At 44.8% G+C, this 25,406-nt stretch overlaps 1 protein-coding gene across 1 annotated transcript in view; it reads right to left on the bottom strand.

Moving 5' to 3' along the window:
• LMNB2 (lamin B2) overlaps positions 1–25,406 on the bottom strand; it is an 85,608-nt gene that overhangs the window by 27,663 nt on the left and 32,539 nt on the right. Inside the window, exons 4-8 of the mRNA XM_033956593.1 lie at positions 17,969–18,094; positions 17,380–17,550; positions 12,697–12,822; positions 12,168–12,388; positions 1,170–1,476 (exon numbers count right to left, since the gene is read on the bottom strand). Coding sequence (XP_033812484.1) covers positions 1,170–1,476; positions 12,168–12,388; positions 12,697–12,822; positions 17,380–17,550; positions 17,969–18,094 — 951 coding nt within the window. The remainder of the gene's footprint in view (positions 1–1,169; positions 1,477–12,167; positions 12,389–12,696; positions 12,823–17,379; positions 17,551–17,968; positions 18,095–25,406) is intronic.

Below are 25,406 nucleotides of genomic sequence, written 5' to 3'. Positions count from 1 at the left end.
GAACCACAAACCTGCCCCTAATGGCATCCGTCCCCCCGAGAAGATCCTGGAGGTCTCCCAAAAGGTCCAGGTCCTCCTCAAGAGAAAACTGCTTCTCATAATCAAAATCATCGTCCCAAGAGACCCTCGGCCACTTGAACGAGTGAGGAGGAGACGGAGACGAAACTGGCGCTGAGGGGGGTTGGACCGGAGTGGACGCAGAGGGATACCCCCCCCCCCCAGGGCAGAAGCTGGACCCCCAGCCGCTTGAAGATATGCCTTGCTCAAGGCGAAAAGAAATTCAGAGGGAAAATCCCCTGGCAGCTCCTTGGGACTCACTGCCAAAATAGAGGACCCAGCTAAAACCTGCCTCGGTCTCTTCAATATAGGGGGAAGGTCACCCGAGGCTACAGACAAATGGAGGTGCTTCCCACCAAAAATGTGACTGGTTTTTAGGTATTAATTTTGAGAATGATGTTATTACTGAATTGTTGAATTCATAGCTTTGCCCATTTCTAATGGTGGGGTTGAAGTTGCAAACCACTTTGGATTATTTGTTTCAGGATCAGTGGTCTAGAAATTATATGTGAGATAGTGCCTTTGATATGGATCTTAAGGGACTGACTGGTTTAGAAGCTGATTGAGTGAGATATGTCAAAGAGTAGCAGTAAATGGTGTTCACTCTAAAGATAAGGTGTTACCAGTGATGTGCCAAAGGGATCAGGCCTTGGTCCGGTTATTTTTAACATTTTTGTAAGTGATATTGCCAAAGAGCTGTCAGAAAAGATTTGCCTCTTTGTAGGTGATACAGTACATTTACATTGGATAATAAGGGAAAGATGCAATTTACTTTGCTGATATATTTTCCTTTCTGTAAGTGGATTTTTTTTTTAAGGAAGAATATTTGTTAAATCATCTGCTTAATGGGGGTATGCATGCAGCATTGCTGAACATGTTTAAAGTAAACTAGATAAATTTCACATGTACAGTATACCAGCTGTTAATAGTTATGGCGTTAACATCATGGAGTAGGATTAGTTAAATGCAGACTACCAAGAAAGAGAAGCTCTTATGACCTCTAAAATCCTTTAAAAACTATGTGGTAGCACTGTGTAACTTGTCAGACTGGCATTTGGATGGCTGTGTGAGGTGAAGAGGTTCAGTTCTGCACCAGGTCATTCACTAATCACCTTGTTAGAGTTGTTTTTAAGCTGCACGTATTTCCCTTCTAGGTCTATTTCTTCTATGGTGATACTCCCGGAGGCAGATGCCTGTTGAGACAGGTGGTAGCTACCACTGCTTCCACTTGTGCCAATGAATCCAGAAGCACTGCTGCCAAAACCAGCCATGTCATCACCGCCTCCAGAATGCTCCTCCATCTCAACACGTTTTCTCTTGGCTCGGGAAGTGCGGACAGCAGAGGAGCTGCTGCTGCTGCTGGAGGATGTTGCATGGGAGACAGTGACACGAGAAGATGGGCTTGGAGAGAGCCTCAACCTGAATGTAAAACACACATTAATCAGTAAGTTCCAGCAGTAATGGCACAACTTCTGAATACTGAAGCCTTCCAATATTTACTAGTTTAAAAATCAAGTTATTTATAGGCTGTGACATCTTTAATTAAAGTAATGTGACTGTTAGGTGATTATACATTTTTGACTAGCTTTTGGAGGCCTGATGTTAAGGAAGGTTTTGGCATTTGAAAGCTAGTTAAAAATATGTATTAAATTAGCCCAATAAAAAGGTATCACCTTATTTCCCTTTTTTTCCCTCATTAACTTTTAATATTAAACAAGACAAGAATAACTAATTGTGAGCATTTGAGAACACAGAAGTCATATCTAAAGAGGGTCTTTGGTACTCTCAAAAATGTATTCTACATCCACCACTTTATTTTCTTGTCTAATACTGACAATGTCTCAACAGACATCCTTGCCTCTGGCTTTATTCAAAAAGTCAAGCTCCTTCCTGCCTCCCTGCAGATCTTCACTATTCAGTTTCTTCTACACAATCCATGTTGTCAGACACAATACATTGCCCATCTCCTGCCATTTTTTCCCCTACCTTGCCCACTATTACCACCCAATATTCCAGACTCACCGGCCACTATTATATATATGAGTCACGTGAATGCATTTTCGTTACTATGGTTAAGTTGGCTCCTTTTATATGTGCTGAGAACAGCCCGCCCTTCTTTCGCTACCTGACTGTCTGTTACAGGTAAAGGTCTGGTCTCGCTAGAACTTTCTCTGTAACAGGTATTTGTCTTGCGCGGATTTCACTCGCCCCTGGTGAAAGAGGCACTACAGTGGTGCCTCACACAACGAACTTAATCCGTTCCAGGAGCAAGTTTGTTATGTGAAACGTTCGTTGTGTGAAACGCGTTTTCCCATAACAATACATGTTAAAAAAAATAATTCGTTCTGTAGCATAAAATATGCTAAGATGACATAAAAAAAGATAAATTTTTGGTTATTATTTTTATTTAGATACATCTAAAAACATAATTGTTTTTTAAAACAACACACATTTTTTAAATTTAAAGACAGACTAAGTAGAGTCTAATTTTACAGTGAGAGGGCAGAGTCTCAGCGGCAAAAACTGGGACTTAACTGTTCATTTTTTTTTTTTTTTCTACCGTGTTTCCCCGATGATAAGGCAGGGCCATCAAAAAAGACAGCCCCCCCTTTTTAGAAAAAAATGTAAAATAAGGCACCCCCCCGCAAATAAGCCACCCACCGATACCTGCGCTTACCCGAATCGGGTGGTACGGTGGGTGACTCCGTGTGGTCCCTGGCACCCCCGACACGATCGGGGCAAGAGGGAGCTCAAGCCCTCTTGCCCCCCCGACTCCCCGACACGATCGGGGCAAGAGGGAACTCAAGCCCTCTTGCCCCCCCCCGACCCCCCGACACGATCGGGGCAAGAGGGAGCTCAAGCCCTCTTGCCCCCCCGACTCCCCGACACGATCGGGGCAAGAGGGAGCTCAAGCCCTCTTGCCCCCCCCGACTCCCCGACACGATCGGGGCAAAAGGGAGCTCAAGCCCTCTTGTCCCCCCGACTCCCCGGCACGATCGGGGCAAAAGGGAGCCCAAGCCCTCTTGCCCCGCCGATTCCCCAACTCCCCGACAATATCGGGCCAGGAGGGAGCCCAAGTCCTCCTGGCCACGGCGACCCCCTAACCCCACCCTGCACTACATTACGGGCAGGAGGGATCCCAGGCCCTCCTGCCCTCGACGCAAACCCCCCCCCCCCCCCAACGACCGCCCCCCCCCCAAGAACCTCCGATCGCCCCCCCAGCCGACCCGCGACCCCCCCTGGCCGACCCCCACGACACCCCCAACCCCCTTCCCCGTACCTTTCTGTAGTTGGCCGGACAGACGGGAGCCAAACCCGCCTGTCCGGCAGGCAGCCATCGACGGAATGAGGCCGGATTGGCCCATCCGTCCCAAAGCTCCGCCTACTGGTGGGGCCTAAGGCGCCTGGGCCAATCAGAATAGGCCCGGGAGCCTTAGGTCCCTCCTGGGGGCAGGGCCTGAGGCACATGGTCGGGTTGGGCCCATGTGCCTCAGGCCCCGCCCCCAGGAGGGACCTAAGGCTCCCGGGCCTATTCTGATTGGCCCAGGCGCCTTAGGCCCCACCAGTAGGCGGAGCTTTGGGACGGATGGGCCAATCCGGCCTCATTCCGTCGTTGGCTGCCTGCCGGACAGGCGGGTTTGGCTCCCGTCTGTCCGGCCAACTACAGAAAGGTACGGGGAAGGGGGTTGGGGGTGTCGTGGGGGTCGGCCAGGGGGGTCGCGGGTCGGCTGGGGGGGCGGTAGGAGGTTCTTGGGGGGGGGCGGTCGTTGGGGGGAGGGGGGGTTTGCGTCGAGGGCAGGAGGGCCTGGGATCCCTCCTGCCCGTAATGTAGTGCAGGGTGGGGTTAGGGGGTCGCCGTGGCCAGGAGGACTTGGGCTCCCTCCTGGCCCGATATTGTGTGGGGAGTTGGGGAATCGGCGGGGCAAGAGGGCTTGGGATCCTTTTTGCCCCGATCGTGTCGGGGAGTCGGGGGGGGGGGCAAGAGGGAACCAGGCGGAGAGAGGGCAGTTAAGCGCAGTGCCTGCGCGGAAGGATGCAGCTCAGGCGACTTCGTTGTGTGAAACGAAGTTCGTTGTACGGATCAAGACATAAAGTTCGTTGTGCGCAGCGTTCGCTGTGCGAGGCGTCCGTTATGCGAGGCACCACTGTACTTCCAAACTTCTTCATTTGCAGGTATGTTCATATTAACATTTCTTTACTTTAGAACGTAGCTTAATGTGTTTAAAGTTAAATAATATGTGCGCTAGAGAATCGCAAGATAAATGAGTGTAGCAACAATAGGGCGCTGTGTAAAAGCACGACTGGATGTATATTTATCTATAATAATAAAAAGCTGAGTGCGCATGCATAGTTCAAACTTTCACCATCCGTGCACCCGTATAATCTCGCCTGCCTTGTCGTCGCCGTCAGCTAATTTCCTGCCTTCTGCCCCAATCGCCGACACCGCTGAGATCCTGCCTTCTCCTCACCCCTGGATCAGCAGCGGCAGCTAGCTTTAGCTGCTTTTTCATCAAGTATCTGCGGGGCCTTTGCTCGGCCGGCCAACTGCGTGATGAAACCACGGCTAAAGCTAAACCAAAGCTAGCAGATGCTGGACAGGGGGAGCATGGAAGGCGTACTAATGGATGCGAGACGGTGCTTGGGGAGAGAGCATGTTGGGTTTGGGAAAGAGGGATGCCACTAAAGGGAATAGACAAATACGGAGAGAGAAAGCGTGCAGGAGGGAGAAAGCGTTGGACTCATGGACAGGGTGAGATAGATGGTGGAGGACAGAAAAAAGGGAATGAGAAATGTTACACTCTGGGGAAGGGGGAGAGGGCAGAGAGTGAAAAGTTGGATTCATGGAGGGAGAGATGATGTTGGTTGGGGGAGGAAAAGAGAACCAGAGGAGAAACATGCAGAATGCCCAGGAAACATAGGTAAAAGCAAAGAAAAATAAAGTCACCAGACAACAAAGGTAGGGAAAATGATTATATTTTACATATAGTGATTGAAATGTGTCAGGTTTGAGAAAGGAAAGATGTTAAATGTTAACTGTGAGGGCCGCTGAAAAAATAGGGTACTTGGAGGGCTGCAGAAAAAATAGTTAATGTCTTATTAAAGAAATTACAATTTCGCATGTAATAGATGCTGGCACTGTCATCTTGAAATAGGGATACTAAATAATTTGTTGTTCTATTGTCCTATGATACTTAACTTTTGGAGATCAATATGGGAACAGATTAATTTGATTCTGGAGTCCACAATATTGTTGTCTTACGAGGTGGTAATCAGAGGTACATGGTTGTCACCTGAACCTCCATTAGATAGATATAAAAGCAGATTATTTGTTATTATGACTGGGATAGCCATGCAAATGGTTACCAAGAACTGGGATAGACTTAATTTCTCCTGTTGGTGGGAATCTTTATATGTATGCTATAAATATGAAAAAATGAAATCAGAAATTTTGTGTAATAATAAGCTATGTAAATTAACCTGGGGTCCATTGACAAATTTTGTTAATACTGATTAATTGGATTATGCCTTTATTTTTCCTTTTTTGACTGCACATCCAGGAAAGGTGGGTGGGTGGGAGGGAGGGAGGGAGGGTTTATGTATTCTGTAGTTTCAAGTTTCAAGTTTATTCAAATTTGATAAATCGCTTATTACATACTAAGCGAGTAACAATAAAATATACGTTATACAGCTTTAAAAGGGGATAAAAAACAGACTGACAAAACAGACAGACTCAGATACATAAGGGAAGGGAAAAGAAAGGGAAAAAGTTACAAAATTACTATTATTCAGATGAGGATAAAGGAAAAGCCAAATAGGGAGAAAACATAAGGATTGGGATAAAATTGTTGAAATGCACTGTTTAAAGATTAAAAGAGTCTTTAAAGAGAAAAGTTTTTAAATTAGTTTTAAATATATTGAGGTCTTTAATTTCTCTTATGTATAAAGGCAGGGCGTTCCAGGTAAGAGGGGCCATTACTGAGTATATATCATGACGTCTGGTTCCAATAATTTTCAAAGAAGGAACCATAAGCAACCCTTGAGTTGTGGATCGAAGAGAACGAGTCGTGTTGTATGGAATTAGTAACCGGTCTATAAATTGAGGTTCGTTGGTAGATAGTGTTTTAAATACTAGGAGCAATATTTTATATGTTATACATTGATTAATGGGAAGCCAGTGTGAGTCTATTAAAAAGGGAGTTACATGGTCAAATTTTTTTCCATTGTGAATAATTTTAATTGCCGTATTCTGGATAATTTGTAAGCGTTTTTTTTTCTTTTGAGAGATGTTTAACAATAGCGAATTGCAATAGTCTAGTTTAGTGATGACAAGTGAATGTGTTAAAATATTTAAAGATTTGGGTTCTAAAATCTTGGACATGGAGCGAATCAAACGCAAACGGTAGAAGCAACATTTAACTACATTACTGATGTGATCGTGATAAGAAAATTTGTCATCGATGATAACCCTGAGTATCCTTAGTGATGATACTAAACTTATGATTGTGTTATCAATTAAAAATGGAGCCGATAGTTTTAACCCCTGTTTCGTTGGGAAGAGTAATGCTTTAGTTTTTGCTATGTTTAAGGCTAGTCTATTTTGTGTAAGCCAATTTTTTATTTTTTCTAATTTTTGGTTGATTAGAAATATTTCATTAGAATTTTCGGGGTTAAAGGGATGAGTTAATTGAATGTCGTCTGCGTAAGTGTAAGTAGTAAAGCCTATTGATTGACTTAGACTTAGTAAAGGTGAAAGAAAGATGTTGAAAAGTAGGGGAGACAAAATAGAACCCTGAGGAATTCCGTAGTTGTGTGAGAAAGGTTTAGAAATTGTATTATTAAAGTGTACCGTAGATAATCGGTTGGATAGAAAAGAAGTAAACCACTGTAATGTTAAGTCACAGACGCCTATGGTTTTTAATCTGTCTAGAAGAGAATGATCAATAATGTCAAATGCTGCCGAAAGGTCGAGGGAAAAGAGTATAACCGAGTTATGATGATCTAGGTTGTAAATAATGTTAGTGGTGAGGCCTATTAATGAGTATTCAGTGTTGTGATTTTTCCTAAAACCAGTTTGATTGGGATGTAATACATTGGTGGATTCTACAAAGTCAGACAGTTGGTTAAATACTACTCTTTCAGTAATTTTTGCCAAAAAAGGGATGTTGGCAATGGGACGGTAATTCGCAGGGTCCTCTAGGCTTATTTTATGATCCTTTATTATGGGGAGTATTGTAGCGGTTTTCCATGGCTGAGGCAAAATGCCAGTGTTGAGACTTTTTATTATAAAGGAATGTATGAAGGGTCCAAAACAGGAAAAATATTTCTTTAAAATTAAAGGAGGGATGATCTCAGAAGGAGAGCTTTTTAGGTTTGCTTTTTGGATGATGTGTTCGATATCTGTCAAAGTAGGTAGATTAAAGGTAGAGCATTTGGCAAAAGGAAGTTGATGATTATTTGAAATATCTGGGGGATCGATGAATGTGATAGAATCAAAGTTCTTTCGTATGTTTTTAATTTTGTCACAGAAAGCGTTAGCCAAATCTTGAGCTGTTAGATCCGTTTTGTTAACTTCTTTTTGTGGTTTGGGATTGAAAAATTTTATAATAGAAAATAATATAGAGGGGTTTTTAGCTGTTTTAATTTTGTTGGAATAGTAGGATCTTTTAGCATCGTTAATTTTTACTTTATAGAAGAGTGATTGTTCTTTATATAGTTTCAAATTTTCAGCTGATTTGTTTTTACGCCATTTCCTTTCGAGGGATCTGAGTTGTCTTTTAATCAAAGAGAGCTCTGGTGAGTACCAGGGATTTTGAATTTTTCAATTAGAAATAATTTTATTAATAAGTGGTACTTCGTTGTCCAATAAGAGTTGGATTGTTGAATTCCAAATGATGAGTTGTTCTTCAAGGGAATCAGTCTATTTATTGATTACAAGGGTGATTTATGATATTAATTTTCTGTATAATTGAAAGCTCTTTGTCCTTGTTCTCAAATTTGGGTGGGAGGGAGAGGGGGAAAACATATGTAGTATTCTTTGATTGATTGTAAGTGATGTATAATTTAATGCAGTTATAGAATTGAAAATTAATAAAGATTTAAGAAACATTTTTACGTAAGGTATTCTAGCACCTGTTAATGTAATGGGCTTAAAGACTAGTATCTGAATACAGTATTTTTATTTTGAGTGTGATCTATGCTGACTGCTTCCCCAAATCTGTGTATCCTATTGCTTCTTCTCAGAGAGGGGCTTCCTGGTTTAAAGGTCTTTACAGTGGTAGCTATTTCTTGCTGCTCAGAGTGGGGCTTTATGGGTTAAAGTTCTATAAAGGCATTTGATATCAGTATTCTATAAAGACAAATAGATACCATTGTCTGTTGCAGGTATCGTTGATAGGAAGATATTCACATTTTCAGGTATATTCATATCATAATATCCTGAATTTTGATAAATTATAATTGTAGGATAGGGCTTAATGTTTTAAAGTTCTGTACTGTACTAGCTAATGATTATGCTGAGAGTGGGGCTTACTGGTTTAAACTTCTTAGCTTGGGTGTGTAGTTGTAGTGAGGGTGATTGTCTACTATGCTAGTGGGTCCTTTTTTGGGCTTCTCTCCCTTCTTTTCGTCTGGGCTTAGGTATAGTGACGTTGCTAGTCCATTATGGTTGTCCAGCCATACTTCTACTATTGCAGATATGATTTTAAAAGTAAGTACAGACATATTGGGTCCTGTTTGTCATATCAATGTTATAACATTATAAATTCTAGTCTTGCAGGGATGTTCTGAGGGATAGGGACTTGCTGAAACCTGAGTGTTGTGAAGCCGTTCAATCTTGGAGATATTATATTCAAGGTAAGTACAGAGGTATAGAGATTTGTATTTCATATGCAGTGTTCTCCCTAGGGCCTTTTAGCCGGGCGCTCCGCCTGAAAGGACACATTTTAATGGATAAGTTTTCTGTCTCTGTCTAAAAGGATGTCTTTTGTTCCTGCCTGTGCTGGAGGTAATCAGATGCAGAATGTTTGTGTTTACTCTCTCGATGGTTTGGGAAGAGGTCATTTAATCATGTTAATGAAGTTTCGTCTTTAAGACAATACATGCTCAAACCCCCTGCCATGTACATATCCTGCTCACGCACCCCCTCCCCTCTCTTGTCCATCCCCCTTTTCCTGTGATGGTTACCACTGACCCATGTAACAGATATATAAATGAATGCACACTCATAATAAATCAGGCAAAATCTCTTTAGAATACTGGCTACCTATCTTTCTTTCTAAGGGGAATTGCCTCCAGATGACAGAGTGTTTTTGCAGGACGATTTCGGGACCAAGAAACGGATCCTGTTCGTTTCAAAGCCTGCAAGCCGCCAGCAGAGTATTTCCAAATTCTGCTGTTTCTGGCTGTCTCTTCCATCTGAGGCAATCGTTGTGGAGAAAAATTCAACACGAGGGATTGACCGTTAATTACAGGGATGATGAGAGAAGATTGTACACATAAATGCTATTGGCATTAAGTTTTGTTCCTCTAGAAGATGTTGGTGACTGTTTTGAGGGGCTGGATGAGAACCATCCAGATGAACTGAGGCCGGTATATGACTATTGGGAAGACAATTATATCGGTAGAAGGCACCCATCTCAATCTTAGCTACCGCCTGTTCCACTATGGACCAGTCATCAGATTCCTGGTCAAGGACATGCTCGGCCCACCGAAAACAAGCCTGAGCCATCAGACCTCCACACATCACCGCCTGGACCGCTAGGGCAGTAACATCAAAATTCTGCTTAAGAAGAAAGACTCCAACCTACACATCTCTGAGTCCCTCAAAGCCAAGCCGCCCTCTACTGGCACCGTATATTGTTTTGCGATGTCCAAAACCACCGCGTCTACCACTGGCGACTTCAAGGTATCCCTATCCCCCTCTGGGATGGGATACAGGTGAGCCATAGACTGAGCAACCCGAAGAGGAGTTTCAGGCGCCTTCCATTGCGCAAGAACAATATCCTAAATATCCTGATACATAGGAAAAGAGCGGGAGTCCGAGCGGAACATCCAAAGCAGGGGGGTCCACAACACATGGGGCTCCTTTGCGTCTTCCTTGAAGCACAATACCGAGGAAATCTGAAGAATAAGCTCCTGGAGCTCCTCCCCCTGAAAAATGCTTACCACAGAAGAATCCTTGTCAGCTGGCAGAACCGAAAAGCCTCCACCAGTGGCCTCTGTCACCCCGAGAGGATCTTGGAGGTCCACCAAGGGGTCCAAGTCCTCTTCAAATGAAAACTGCTCTCCGTACAAAATATCATTGTCCCAAGAGACCCTTGGCCTAATGGGACTCACTGCCAAAGCAGGAGACCCAGCAGAAACCTGCCCCTGTCTCTCCAACACAGGGGGAAAGTCACCTGAGGCTTTAGATAAGATGGAGAAGCTTCCCATCAAAACCAGTTGAAAAAACCTCCCCTGAGGCCTGCAGTAGCTGAGAGGCCTGAACCGCCCCAAAAGGCAAACCGGCAGCAGCAGTAAAGGAGTCCCTAGCATTATCAGCGGCTGAGGAATCCCTGTGTGGGCGGAGAGGAAAGCCTGAGCTTCCTCACTGCCTGCTGCACTTGCGAAGTGGATCCCTCAATGCTGGAACCCGAAGCCGACGAGGATTAACCTCATGTCTGATGTACAATGAGCATTTTCCCTTTTAAAAGTACTCATTGTGCAATATACGAGTCAACTAAAAGAAAAGTGCCAGTTAGCAATAAAATCAATTACAGACAAGTGAAGGCTTCCCTTCAGACCGGCAATGCCTCAGGATTTTTTTTCCCCTCCAGAATAGACTCCACTGGCTCTCTAAGTCATTTGCTTTGCTGGTATCGGTGGCAAGGCTTACAAGCTGAGGCATCTCTAGAAAAACTACGGGGAGGTAGAAGAAATGGGGGAAGGGACTCAACCAGTCAAGTGTGACACCCCTGAGGTCATATAGACCCCCGAAAGGGTCACCCCACGCTCAGTCTGGCACTATGTAATGTAATGTAATTTATTTCTTATATACCGCTAATCCGTTGGACAAGAAGGCCACTAAACAACTTCCAACAGCCCTATACTAAACTATGTAACACTGCAATAGCTTACTACCACCTGCTGGAGACTGAGAACAGACTGGTTAGGATAGGGGCTGCACAGCTAATTGTATTAAAGCCAAAAGTTTGTCTCTGTCTCTACCTACTAGTAATGCTGAGCTATTACCCATCAGTGAACTGTGCCGGTCTGGAGAGAGGCTAAAAAAACAGCAATTTTAGGATTTTTCAAGGAGGGGGAACACAGGAATATTCAGAAACCTTCAAAACCCCACTTTTCCAACCTCCCCCAATGTCTCTCACAGGCTGTCAGGCTGTGACCTGACAGGATAAGTGCTGGAACCTGCTTACAGCTCTCACACAGTAGCTGGATGATAAAATTCACTACCACAATGCTGGGAATGCTTCACAAAGCTTATCTTCAGGCTGCCAGTCAGACTCCAATGTCTGACTACACCTCCATCCCTGTGGACCAACGGATGTGAACCGGGATGGGCGGAGGCGCAACAATGCAGCCAGCATCCTGCGAGACCCCACCAAGCCTCCTAAGGGTGCCTAACAGACTGCGCTCGACCCCTGATTAACAGAAGGCGAGACCACCTCAGGGAGAGCCCTGAGCTCCAGAGAAAACTATGCAGGCTGGCTAACAGGTACCCAGTGGAATAGGCCTGTTAGCTACAGACCGAAGTCTGTGAATTTTTAAGCAGGAAGAGCTTTGCTCCAAGCACTAAAATACCTGAAAAGGGAACAAAATTACCCCAAATTAAAAATAATAAAATGGGGAGAGCAGAACAAACATCTGCAGACATACGTGCAGCAGGAAAGAACTGAAGGTGGAGCTACAGAGCTCAGTGAAGTATAACAGAGGCAGAGTGAAAAATCTGGAGTGGATTCCTTCTGCAACATTTAGCTTAAGGGAAATAATCCTACTGTCTAGAATGTCTCACCTGTTGCACTAGAAATAGTGCTATTTAAAAGCCCAAGTATGAGAAATTTCCCAGAATGTTTTGCAGGGCCACTGACCACAGCCAGGACTCCCTGGACACTAACCTTTCCTCTTCTCCCTCTAGGAGCTTCCTGTACGCGTTGATCTCCATGTCAAGTGCAAGCTTCACATCTAGCAGCTCCTGATACTCATTAAGCTGCTGCTGCATTTGGTCTCGCATCTCTGCCATCTCCTTTTCCTTGGCATCTAGCATCTTGTGGTATTTATTGCGTTCAATGGCCATCATTTCCTCCAGCTCACGGATGCGATCCTCTGCAGCACTTGCCTAAATAGGCATTTGGGGAGAGAGCAAGAGAAAGAGATGGGTCAGCCAGTTTGTAGTGGCTCCCAAATGTCAGACACAGCTATCTATAGATGATATATTGAACAGGATCATATTAAATAAGCTCAGATTTCAAATCATAAAATTAATTTTGTTGATGACCCTTTCAAAAAGTACCTGAAGTCAGCACTGTGTGCTCATTATGGAAGCACTGTGGGTTAGTCTTAAAAACTCAAAGTAGGTCACATGATTTTCATTTTCTACCTCTGTACATAGGGGTTCAGTGTGTAAAGACTACCTCTGAATCTCACCTGTTTTTGCAGGCCTGAGAGCTGGTAGCTTAGACTTTCTATGCGCATGCGAGCTTCTTTCAATTCTTCACGAGCAGCACTTGCAGCCTTGTCATTATGGTCAGATGTAAGCTTTGCATTGTTCAGCTTGAAGAAAAAGAATGAAATAGAAGAATTCCATTTTTACAGACTGCAAACGTAATTTTAATATTCACTTATAAGATGCATCTGCACCTTTTACTAATGACTCTTTCTTTCACTTAACATCTAGACCAGGGCTGCCCAAGTCCGGTCCTCGAGATCTACTGGCAGGCCAAGTTTTCAGGATATCAACAATGAATATGCATGAGAGAGAGATTTGCATACCAAGAAGGCAGTGCAGGCAAATCTGTCTCATGCATATTCATTGTGGATATCCTGAAAACCTGGCCTGCCAGTAGATCTCGAGGACCGGACTTGGGGAGCCCTGATCTAGACCAATTCATATCACAGCACATACAATAGGCATTGTGTTCTTGCCATCCAAATTCTCATCACTTTGGGTGATTTTCATTCTTATCCTCTTCTCTGGACTTCCCCTATACCTGCCCATCTATAAACAGAATAGCTGAAAAGCAGCACACAATATATCATTACGAGATACAATTTCATACTTTAGTCAATTAAACATGACTCTATTACATGAACAATCTACCATATGGAATGCCTCTCTTTCAGCAGTTTATAGTAAAATGACCCTTCTTCAGAAGATTCCCCATTCCTCAAGAGAAATATTTAGTATCCTAACGGTAAATTATGCTTCCTTAAATGTCAACTTTGACACTGGGAATGAAGGTGGTGAAAGTACCAAAAGAATTTATATAGTTAAAAATCTGGCAAATTGTTATATATAAAGCAATCAAGAACTCTTAATAAAAAAATTATTTTCAAGGCAAATACAGTCCCTGTTTCTTTAAAAAAAAAACAACAACAACAACTAGATAGTAAGGAGAAAATTAGGTTCTTACCAGCTAATTTTATTTCTTTTAGTCCCTCCATACCAGCACAGACGGATGGGTTTACGCTCCTCTGCCAGCAGGTAGAGACTTTCAGTACAAGTGGGCTGTGCAGTCCCTCTTAGAATCACTCTGACGAATAGCCAAGTAAGAACTCAAAAACTATAATTTTAATTTATGTAATTTTATTTCATTGAACAGTGCAAAACCAAGCACAACTGTTAGAGAAGGATCAGAACAGACAACCAGAACTAACCCCAGTTTGCCAGCTACACCAGACAAACCAAATGTCACTGCTCCACAATCACTATTTATTAGTGCTGCCTGATTCACAATTCACTTTGGGTGAATCGATTTGGCTTTTGTAAAAAATTGGCCTTCCAATTCGGTGTCTTTTGCTGGCTGGCTGCTGCCGCTCCTGCTTTAGGGTAGTGAGGGGGGAGGGTCAGTTGGGAAGTGCTGCAGTGTTCGGCTTCCCTCCTGGCCTCCTGCTCTTACATTTACATAATTACTGTAGAGCAGCGGAGCAGCCTGCAGAGAGGATCGCCGGTGCTAGCACTCCTTGCAGGCTGCCATCGACCTCCAGAGCTGTCAATTCCTCTGCCGCGATCCTGCCCCTGACGTCAGAGGAGGGGCCGGACCGTGGCAGAGGGAACAACAGCTGCGGAGACCGATGGCAGCCTGCAAGGACTGCTAGCACCAGTGATCCTCTCTGCAGGCTGCTCTGCTGCTCTACAGTAATTAGGTAAATGTAAGAGCGGGAGGCCAGGGGGAACAGGGGGGGTGCAGGCTTTCGGTGGGACAGGCATTCAGGGGGGTGCAGGCTTTCAAGTGGGGACAGGCCTTTAGGGGGGGTAAAGCCTTTCAGGGGGACCCTGGTGTAGGAGTACACAGAGGGAGGGAGGGAAGGGGGGTTCAAAGAGACGTGCATATGCCAGACTGAGTGGGGGAAGAAATAATGGGTCTATAAACAGAGAAGAGGGAGAGAGATGGTGGACAATGGGATTTAGGGAGGGAAGGAACAAAAAGGGAGAGAAGTTGCACATAAATAATGGTGTGGAGAGAAGGTGGGAGATAGAGATACTGGATAGGAGGATAGTTGGGAAGAAAGAACTCGTAGACCCTGGCGTGATGGAAAAGGAGGGAGAAAAGGGTAGTTGAGAATGGTAGCTGGATGAAAGGGTTGTTGAGAAAAGGAGAGATGGGGGATCTGGGGATGGTGGGGAGCATCGCTGCAGCAGCGGGAATGGAGATGAAAAAAGGAAAGATGCCAGACCTCCGGGGAAGTTTTAAACAAAACTGATGGGAGCGCATTCTCTCTTTACACGAAGGCTGTCACCGCTCAGGGAAGGGAACACAAACTGCACACACACACACATACACCTACAAATGCCTCTCATACTGATGAAAGCTACTGGTAAAAAAATAAAAAATAAAATAACTCACTGGTTCACCTCCAAACCTCCTCCCTCCTCCAGGCTCCTACCCCAGCTGCTGGAGGTCTGCCCCGGGACCTCTCCACTCGCAGGTTATAAATGAATTGCTTCCAGTTGGCACGGGTCTGTCCAAAGGTTTTTTGCTCTCCTCTTTGGCCATGGTGGACTTGCTAGTGTTGGCGCTCTTCCTTTATCGACGGTGGCATGGCTCTTTCTCAAAGTCGAAGCTCCTGCTGCGGCGCCAGAATTTTCATTGGACCAATCGCAAACGATCTCAAGAGTTCTAAGGTCATTTGTGATTGGTCTGTTGTGCTGCACCTGAACTAATGAAAAAAATCCTCAGCAATAGGCGGTCCAGAACCAGCCAAAAAGTAGCCCAAAAACATGGAGAGATTTGTGAGCTCCTGTAATGAGAACCGCTGTAGCCAGTACTGTCTCGTCAATTAGATTTTGAAGGGTAATTGTGGTTTCAGTATTTAACAAGTGCCGTTCCAGACTGTCTGTTTGAAATTCACAGCCGGGCGCTCACTTAAATTAGCCAGTCGCTAGGGAGAACACTGGAGGGGGAGTATGAAAAGGCAGGGAGTCGGAGGCAGGAAGGGGCAGGAGGAGGGAGAGGAGGAGAGCAGGCAATCATGACCTTGGAAGCAGTCTCTCTTTTCTTAGGACCACCTACGAACACAAAGGCACTAATTCTATAAAAGATGTATAGAATTAGGTGTCCAGATCTGAGTGCCTAATTGATCTAGGCTCCTAACTTAATTTTTTAATTGGTTCAATCGGTGCTGTTAATTGAACAGTGCTGTTAAGGAGAAATTAGGTTCTTACCTGCTAATTTTCTTTCTGTTAGCTTGTAGACTGGTATAGTCCTTACGAATGGGTAATATGCCTCACTGCTACAAGCAGGTGGAGACTGAGATCAAACTTGTATATCAGTATAGCATGCTCCACTTGCTACTCCAATTTGCCAAATAGCCAATCAGAACTTAGGAAATTTCTTAACTGAAAAACAGTAAATGACACTCCAAACAGGAGTGTAAGAAAACAACAAACATCTTTAAACCGCTTTCAACCGACATCGCATGCCGATGCGAAATGGCTGAGACCACTGCATCAACCACAGGAGACTTCAATGTATCCCTATCAGGAATGGAGTACAGCTGAGCCATGGACCGCGCCTTCCATTGCACATGCACTACATCTCGAATATCCTGATGCATGGGAAAAAAAACGGAAGGCCGAATGGATCCCTCGAAGCAGGGGTTCCACCACACGCGGGGGCTCTTTTACATGTTCCTCAAAGTGCAAAACCAACGAAACCTGAAGAATAAGCTCCTGAAGCTCTTCCTGCTGAAAAATGTGCACCACCATCCTCACCAGCCAGCATCTCTGCAAAACACATGCCCATGTTATCCACCCTCCCACTCCCCCCAAGAGGATCTGGGGGACCCAAGAAGGGGACCAAGTTCTCATAAGGCAAAAACACATCTGCAAACAGAAAATCCTTGCCCCACGAGACCTGTGGCTGCTTGGACGAAGACGGGAGGATTGGGCCTGAGCCAACACTGAGGAGGGCCAAACGGGGTTGGACGTGGAAAGCAAAAGCCCCCCAGAAAAACCAAAGCCCCTTGGGGAAAAAACAGGACCCCCAGGCACCTGCAAGTAAGTCTTGTACATGGCTAAAAAAAACTAAATCTGGGACAAACCCCCCTGGTAGCAAAGCAGAAACACGACTTCTTAGCTCCGCAGAAACTAAGAACTGAGGAGCTGGGAGCCTGCGTCAGGCAAGAAGGTACTTGCACATGCACGGTTTGGGCAGTTCGCAAACTTTATTGAGTTCTTAAAGTATCGATGCACTTTTAAAGCTGTCTGTACTGGGGCTCTGGGACTTACCTTTTTGCCTGGTATGTTTGCTCTGTGGATGACGTCACACACACGTGAGAATATGCTGAATGCTTGTCCTGAGATAAAAGCCTTTTCAGTCACTCAGACTTCTCAAAACAGTATACAGTAAGTATAAATAAAAGGGAATCAAGATAATAGAACTCCAAATCTGTCATCTTTTGTGCATTTAGCATGCCATGGCTTGTCTATGTCAGTAGTCATTCCATGGAACCATACAGTTGAAATCTAACAAACTAATGCTTGCTTGTGGTAACTGAGGAGTGTCCAGGTCTAAAATAATGTATGTTGTAAAATATGATGTGAAATCTCATTGGGACAGAAAAAGCTAGGTAATACTGTTGGGGTCTGTTTCCTATTTCCAGACTTACCTTTGCCTGGTATGTTTGCTCCAACTCAGTCTTGTACATTTTGACCTGCTCATCATGCTGGCTTCTCAGCTCTTCTAAGGCTTGGGCAAGTTTGGATTCATACTCATAATGATGACCAGTGTCCACCTCCACCAAACGTCGCTCATGTCGTTTCCTGGTCTCCCGAGATTCCTGAGTATATTAAATAGATATTTTCAGGGACTGGGGTATATAACTAACATTTTAGGCTGTAACAGCAACAAAAGCACTTAGCGTTATCTGTAACACAGTAGATGAAAGCAGATAAACACCTGCACAATCCATCCAGTCTGCTCAACAAGATATACTGGATCATACCCTATGATAGGAGTTTAATATAGTAGCTAATCTATGCATATGCATACTTGATCTGCCCTTGTCATTTTCAGCGCATGGACTGTAAAAGTCTGCCTGACACTAGTTTTACTCCCCAACTACTGGAGTTACTGTTGAAGCTCACTCCATGCCACATCTAGATGGGAAATGAAGGTAAATGTATTCACTTAGGAAACCCAATCTTGGCTGAAACAATTACTCTGGTACCTGCAGAGCATTGTGTGTGCATTAGTACCTCCTCAAATATATTCTTCCTAAATTCCAGCTCTTCCTGCAGGCTCTGGCAGCGATTTTCCAGGTCCACACGTGCCAGTGTCTCTTTCTCCAGTTGTTTCTTAGCCACGGAATGAGCATCCTCTGCCTATGGGATACATAACAGTGAAATAATATACAGAGCAGAGCCCTCTGCCAAAGTTCAGTTTAATTTCTGATGAGCACTTTCAACCAATTAAAAAAAATCCAAAAACTTTCTAGAGTACTGTTATTATCCTATCTTATAAAGAGAGCAATAATTATATGTTTGTCGCCAACTTGGAGGAGGATTTTGATGAAATGGGGTGAATTAAGGGTTTCAAGTGCGAGAAACTGATTTAGCTAGGTCTGGAGTTTGGCAACACTCATTTTGGAGGTGAACCGGAGGATTTTCCCTAAAGGCAGTGTCTATGTAGCTACTGCTCCTGCCTCTCCCTGAAGCCCATTGATCAGACATTCATAAGGAAGCTTAGCCAGCCAATAGGCAAAAGGAAAAAGCAGAACAGAAGGTTGTTAACCCACTGTCTTTATAGCTATTCCTCTGTCTCTGAAGAATACACTAACAGCACAGAAGTCAGAATATCTGCAGTGTAGATATGACATGTAAATGGAGATCAGAACTGAAGTGAATGTAAGCTGGGGGAGGCAGGGACAGTGATACAAAGAAAACTACAGCTCATTGGTCAGACATTCCTAAGGAAGTTTAGCCAGCCAATAGGCTGCAGGGAAAAGCAGGACTTAAGGTTGATATTTCATAACCTATTGGTCCTGTCTCTTCTGCAGCTTATTGACTGCCTAAGGAATGACTGAGGAATACACCAACAGAATAGAAGCCAGAAGAGCTGAAGGTAGGTTAAGTGGTTGTCTGGGGAAGGGAGGCTGAGGGAAGACATATGGAATATAAAAGTGAGAAGAGAGCTGAAGTGAATGCACTTTGGGGGAGGCATAGACAGTGATGCAAAGATAACTCAGCCCACTAGTCAGACAAAATGTGGTATGGAAAGAATAACAATGTGTAAGTTAACCCAAATGCAACACCCAACAAACTCAACTATAAACAAAGCAGTGGCAGTTACCTCGTTTACCTCGACAACATGGAAGACTTCAACACCACAGCCCAATAGTAATACTAGAGAACCCCATGATAATCACTTGCCCCAATTTCCTGAACAAAGCTTTGTCTTCTATGTACTTTATCTTACCTGGTAAAGCACAGAGTTCATTCTCATCAAGCATAATAGATACAAAACAAAAAGGAACTGCAAACACCTATACAAGATTCAGGCAATGTTTATTTTAACAAACACACAAATTGTTGTGCACAAACAGACCACCTTCAAACAGATCAAGGGACCCAACACGGTCCGTGTTTTGATAACTCATCTTCATCAGGGGTCCCTGTATATTGTGGTCAAAAAAACTCGCAACAATTTTGCCTGATTCTGTGATCTCTAGAAAAACATCTCAGGCAAAATATTTGTGAGTTTTTTTTAACCACAATACACAGGGACCCCTGATGAAGATGAGTTATCGAAGAACAGACCGTGTTGGGTCCCTTGATCTGTTTAAAGGTGGTCTATTTGTGCGCAACAATTTGTGTGTTTGTTAAAATAAACATTGCCTGCATTTTATACAGGTGTTTGCAGTTCCTTTTTGTTTTGTTATTTACTGTGCCCTCTCTGCAGACCTGTTGGATTCTATTTTTTGTTCTCATCAAGCACAATGTAATTTCAGCAATATTGTATGGCTGCATAGGCGAGATGAGGTTCACTGTAATATTACCAACAGTTTTCTTAGGACACAGATGACATTATGGAGGAAATATTATAAAAGAATGTCTATTAGTATTTACCTTTGAAGAAAAGAATGGGAATTGCCCCAGAGGTAAATGAAATGAGTTTAAGTCCCAGAGAACCTTTAAATATTACCGATTTGCTTGAAACCATACTATCTGATATTCCCGAGAGAGCTACTTTACTTGTTTCTTTTGTATTTGAACAAGATGTCAATGCAATATTAAGATTATACTTTCGTAGTTCTGAAACTTTGTTTCATGGGGAAAAAGTTTGGATTTTCCCCAAGGTCACTAGACAAACACAGGTGCGGAGGAAACTGTTCTTGGCTATGAGAACTGAAACAGTAACATTGGGCGCAAAGTTTCTTTTGGCTTATCCATGCAAATGTATGGTAAAATACTTGGGGGTGAAATATGTTTTTTTCTCACCTGAACAGTTGCAGGTTTTCCTGGATTTGAAGAAGTTGGTAGCCAGGAATGTTTAGCAACAATAGACAGCAGTTTAGCCGTTAAGCCTGTTCCTGATTATGTAAATTTGTGATTTGAGTTTCTCTTCACTTTATTACGATCTCACACCAACTTTTGTGGTCTAAGGAAGATTGGGCGAATGCCTTGGTTTTGTAGATTGTTTAATTCTGCTATTTCTTTTTTGTGATGTTTCCTTCTGATTTTCTTTAGCAAGAGTTTTCTTGTGTATTAAGTTAAAATCGAAATAAAACATAAATTAAAAAAAGAATGCCTATTTGTACAATGGCAACGTAGATGTTTATGGCGGGATGTGGTGATCAGGCGGGGGCTGCTGGACCACACGATCCATGACCGCGCGTGTTCCCTCACAATAGGAAGGAGGGAGTGAAAAGGAACGAGATGCTGGCCCAAGGGGATGGAGAGGGAGACAAATATTGAACTCACAGCAGGAAAGAGAAAGGGAAGGACAGGCAGGTAAGCCAGATGCTGGAAGGGGGGGGAGAAAGAGGGAAAGAAGCTAGATGGGGTTAGAGAAGAGAGACACATTGGTGTGGAAGAGGAAGAGAGGGGAAATCTGGACACAGGAAGGTAACAGAAACAGAGGGGAAATTATGTGCATGGGGGCATAAGGACAGAGACAAAAAGGGGAGATACATGGAGATGGTATATGGACAAAGGGGAGGGCAATGCCGGACAGAGGAGGGAGTATACAGATACAGAGGGGAGATATTAGAAATGGGAAAAATAGGAACACAGAAGAGAGATGGTTTGTGTGGATGGGATCAGATGGTTTGCAGGGATGCGACGGGGTCCGAGCTTACAGTGACGAGACAGGGACAAGCTCATGGGGACGGGGACAAATTTTTTCCCTGTGTCATTCTCTATATCGAGCCCCTCGTTTCCGGGCTCGGATCTTCGAGTGAAGCAACAATTTGCTTTCTTGTTTCTTGCCTTGGCCATGAGGTTGAAGCAGGGCCGACCCTGGTGGCGCACCATGACTTGACATTACGGACAGGGCTCACTTGCCCGGATCCAGTGTCTGTCTGCTGAGGAAGTCTGCTTGAACATTGTAGACCTCCACCTCATGTGCCACCGTCAGTGCTAGGAGGTGATATTCCACCCACAGAAAAAGAAGGTGGGCTTCCTGAGCCAGAGGAGTGCTCTTGGTCCCTTCCCTGGTGATTGACATAGGCTACTGCTGTTGCTTTGTCAGAGAAGACCAGAACCGCTTGGCCCTCCAGAGTCTTCTGCAATCGCATCAGAGAGAGCCAAATGACTCTGTGCTCCAACCGACTGATTGACCATTTCCGCTGAGATGGCATCCCAACACCCCTGAACAGGACAAAGATTACAGTGGGCTCCTCAGCCCCAAAAGCTGGCATATGTCATCACCATGATCCAGGTGGCAATGTGTAGCGGTACGCCCCTGCTGAGCAATTGTGGAAGAAGCCACCAGTCCATGCTTGCTTGAGCTTCCAGAGTTCAAGGAAGACAGGCCTGTAAAGCATCTCAATGCGGAGCTCAGTGAGATAATAAAGCATGCTGAAGAGGACACACGTGTGCCCTCACCCAAGGAACCACATTTAGCATGGCAACCATGGAGCCCAGAACTTGAAGATAGTCCCATGCCGAAGAATCTGGCCATTCTAGAAGGGAAGAAATCTGGGCAGTTTCTGCCGGCGAGCTTCTGGTAGATAGACGTGGCCCACAGCCATATCAAAGAGAACTCCCAGGTATTCCAGTGACTGCATGGGCGTCAGGTGTCTCTTTCTGAAGTTGACAATCCAACCCAGGTCCTCTAGTACCCGGAGCACCCGCTCCATCGTATGCCGTCCCTCAGACAGCCAGTTGTTCAAGTAAGGGTGAACCTGGAGACCCATTTTCCACAGGTAAGCACCACAAGCACCATCACTTTGGTGAAGGTCCAGGGCACTGTCACTAGCCCAAAAGGCAGAGCTGAGAATTGGTAATGATGCTCCAGAAGATGAAACCGCAAACGTTTGCGGTGGGCCAGAAAAATAGGAATATGCATGTATGCCTCCATGAGATACAGAGAGGCAAAAAACTCTCCTGGGGGCCACTGCTGCAATGACCGAACACATGGTCTCCATGCGGAAGTGTGGAAGCTCGAGAGCCACATTCACATGCTGAAGATCCAAAATAGGCCTCCAATCTTCAGAACGATAAAAGTATATAGAGTATCTGCCTGAGTCCGAGTGGTTGAATGACAATGGGTCTGTAGCTTGAATATCCAGCAAGCACTGAATGATGGCTTGAATCTTGAGCGCTTTGTCCAGGCAACCTATAGGAAAGTCCACGAACCAATCTGTCAGAGGCCGGGCAAATTCCAGCTTGCAGCCGGACTGAATAATATCCAAACCAACTGGTCGGATGTAATGTGCATCCAGGCGGGAAGAAATGCTGAGAGACGGTCCCCTACCTGAAGAGAGGCATCCCTCGGCCTGGCGTTATTGTGTCTTTCTGACAGAGAGTGCAGAAAGGACAGTGGAAGGCTGGAAACGCTTGTAGCCAGCATACTGTCTTTGGGAACTCTGTGAAAATCTCTGTAATGCGGCATTTGCATACAGTCTGGAGCACCGTGAGCCACGAAAATTAGAATGACCAGAACCCCTAGAGGGCCTGGGTCTGCTATCAGGAAGAATTAGGGAGATGGTCCATCACAGAATCCATAAGATCGTCCAGAACCTTGCCAAACAGTAAAATACCCTTAAAGGGCAGTTGAGACATAGTAGCTTTTGAAGTGGAATCACCAGCCCACTGTCTGATCCAGAGCACGCTGACACCTTTAACAAAACTCGCATAAGATCATATAATGCATCAGTCATATAATCTGTCCCAGTCAAAACAAACTGAGGAGGGGGATCCACTGCCTCACTCTCCAGTGTGCGCAGTCGAGAGACAGGCCCATGCAACAAAAGATGTAGCTAAAGCAGCTTTGATGCCTAAAGCAACTGCATCAAAGGAGTTTCCTGAGGACCACACCCACATGGCGGTCCTGAATATCCTTTAGTACAGTGGTCTCAAACTCAAACCCTTTCCAGGGCCACATTTTGGAATTGTAGGTACTTGGAGGGCCTCAGAAAAAAATAGTTAATGTCTTATTAAAAGAAATGACAATTTTGCATGAGGTAAAAATCTTTATATAGTGGAACTTTGGTTTACAAGTATAATTTGTTCCAGAAGTATGCTCGTAAACCAAATTGCTCATATATCAAAGTGAGTTTACCCATAGAAATGAATGGAAACACGCTTTGATTTGTTCCACCAACCCTCCCCCCACCTGAGGCTACCAACGCTGCTCCAACCCCCCCCCTTGAGGCCACGGCCGCTGCTCCATACTCCCCCCCCCCACGATCTGGCATCCCCCACAGCGATCCGGCATCCCCCCCACTCGAGTCATCTCCCCCCCGCGATCTTACATGCTCCCCTGAGCACCAAAATGATATACCTTACCCCGATTGGCACCGGCACCAGCACCAACGCACAGGACATGCCGGTGCTGGTGCCCGAAGATCCTCCCTGTTCTGTGCTGGGCTGGGCGGTACATCGGTGATCCTTCCTCTTGCTTGTGCTGGGCTGGACTGGGCCTTGAGCATTTGAGCTTGCTCAAGGCCTTCTGGTCTTGCTCTCTCCGAGATTCTGAATCTGAGAATCTCGGAGAGAGCGAGACCAGAAGGCTTTGAGCATGCGCAAATGCTCAAAGCCCAGTCCAGCCCAGCACAAGTAAGAGGAAGGATCGCCGATGCACCGCCCAGCCCAGCACAGAACAGGGAGGATCTTCGGGCACCGGCACCGGCATGTCCTGTGCGTTGGTGCTGGTGCCCAATCAGGGAAGGGATATCATTTTGGTGCTCGGGGGAGCATGTACGATCGCGGGGGAACGGGGGACGACTCAAGCAGGGGGGAATGCTTTCCGAGGCACCGATTTTACGAATGTTTTGCTCGTCTTGCAAAACACTCGCAAACCGGTACACTCGTAAACCGAGGTTTGACTGTAGTTTATAAATCTTTCCTTTTGGCTAAGTCTTAATAATAATATTGTAATTTATAACTAGAGACATAGGATCAAGAAACTGTTTTATTTTATTTTTGTGATTATGAAAACATACTGAGGGCCTCAAAATAGTATCTGGTGGGCCGCATGTGGACCCCGGGCTGCAAGTTTAAGACCACAGCTTTAGTAACACCAAACTTTCACAGGGGAGAGAAGTGCATTTAGTCACCTGTGCCAACAAAGAATCCACCCTGGGCTGACCCAAAACTGCCGACACTCCAGTGCCAAGAGATACAAGTGTGTCAGCTCTAGCAATTTTAAGAGCACCCTCCAGAAAGTCAAATTGCTCTGAGACCAGAACAACCATATCAGGATGCCAGGGAAAGACAGCAGACTAAGTGCACACCACAAAGCCAGGAAGAAGTGGATGGAGCTGGCTGAGTGACCAAGTTCAACTCCTTCAAAAACTCAGAAATAAGGTCCAGCAGAGCCAAACAGTTAAATATGCGCAGTACAGTAGGATCATCTCCAGAATCTAAGACCCCAGAGGGATCCACAGATTCATCATGACAGGTACCTGAGTGTTTAGTCACCTGTTTCAGCAGGGGAGAGGCTAAGTCGGACACTGCCACCCTCACGGCTGTGCCACATGGCACATAGTGCAAAGACACTCTAAAGGTGCTAAATTTGCACAATCCTGGCAAGAATCAACATGAGGAGAGCCCAAGGACTCCATCCCAGCAATTTTCAATGCAAAATTTGCAGTTTTGAAGAAGCAGGGAGCTTTAGGAAAAAAAAGACTGCAAAAAATCCAAGATGGCCACCATAAAAAAATCGCACCAAAATAGTGATATTTCATACACTTCCCAAACTCCTAAAATTGAGATTTTTGGATTTTTCAGGAGGGGAACACAGGGTAACATGCAGACATACTGAAAACCCTACTTTTCAACCTCCCCCAATTCGTTTCACAGGCTGACAGCATGGACTCACTGTGACCTGATGGAAGATCTATGCTGCAGCTTGTCTCAGTTCTCACACAGTAGCTGGATGAGAAAATTCACTGCCACAATGCTGGGAATACTTCTGCAGATCTGATCTTCAGGCTGGGACAGGTGGAGATGCGAAGATGTAGCCGACATC

Source organism: Geotrypetes seraphini, chromosome 8 (assembly GCF_902459505.1).
Source record: "Geotrypetes seraphini chromosome 8, aGeoSer1.1, whole genome shotgun sequence".
In the NCBI taxonomy this organism is placed as follows: domain Eukaryota; kingdom Metazoa; phylum Chordata; class Amphibia; order Gymnophiona; family Dermophiidae; genus Geotrypetes; species Geotrypetes seraphini.
Note: the sequence above shows the minus strand (reverse complement) of the source record. Positions and strands in the feature narration are given on the sequence as shown.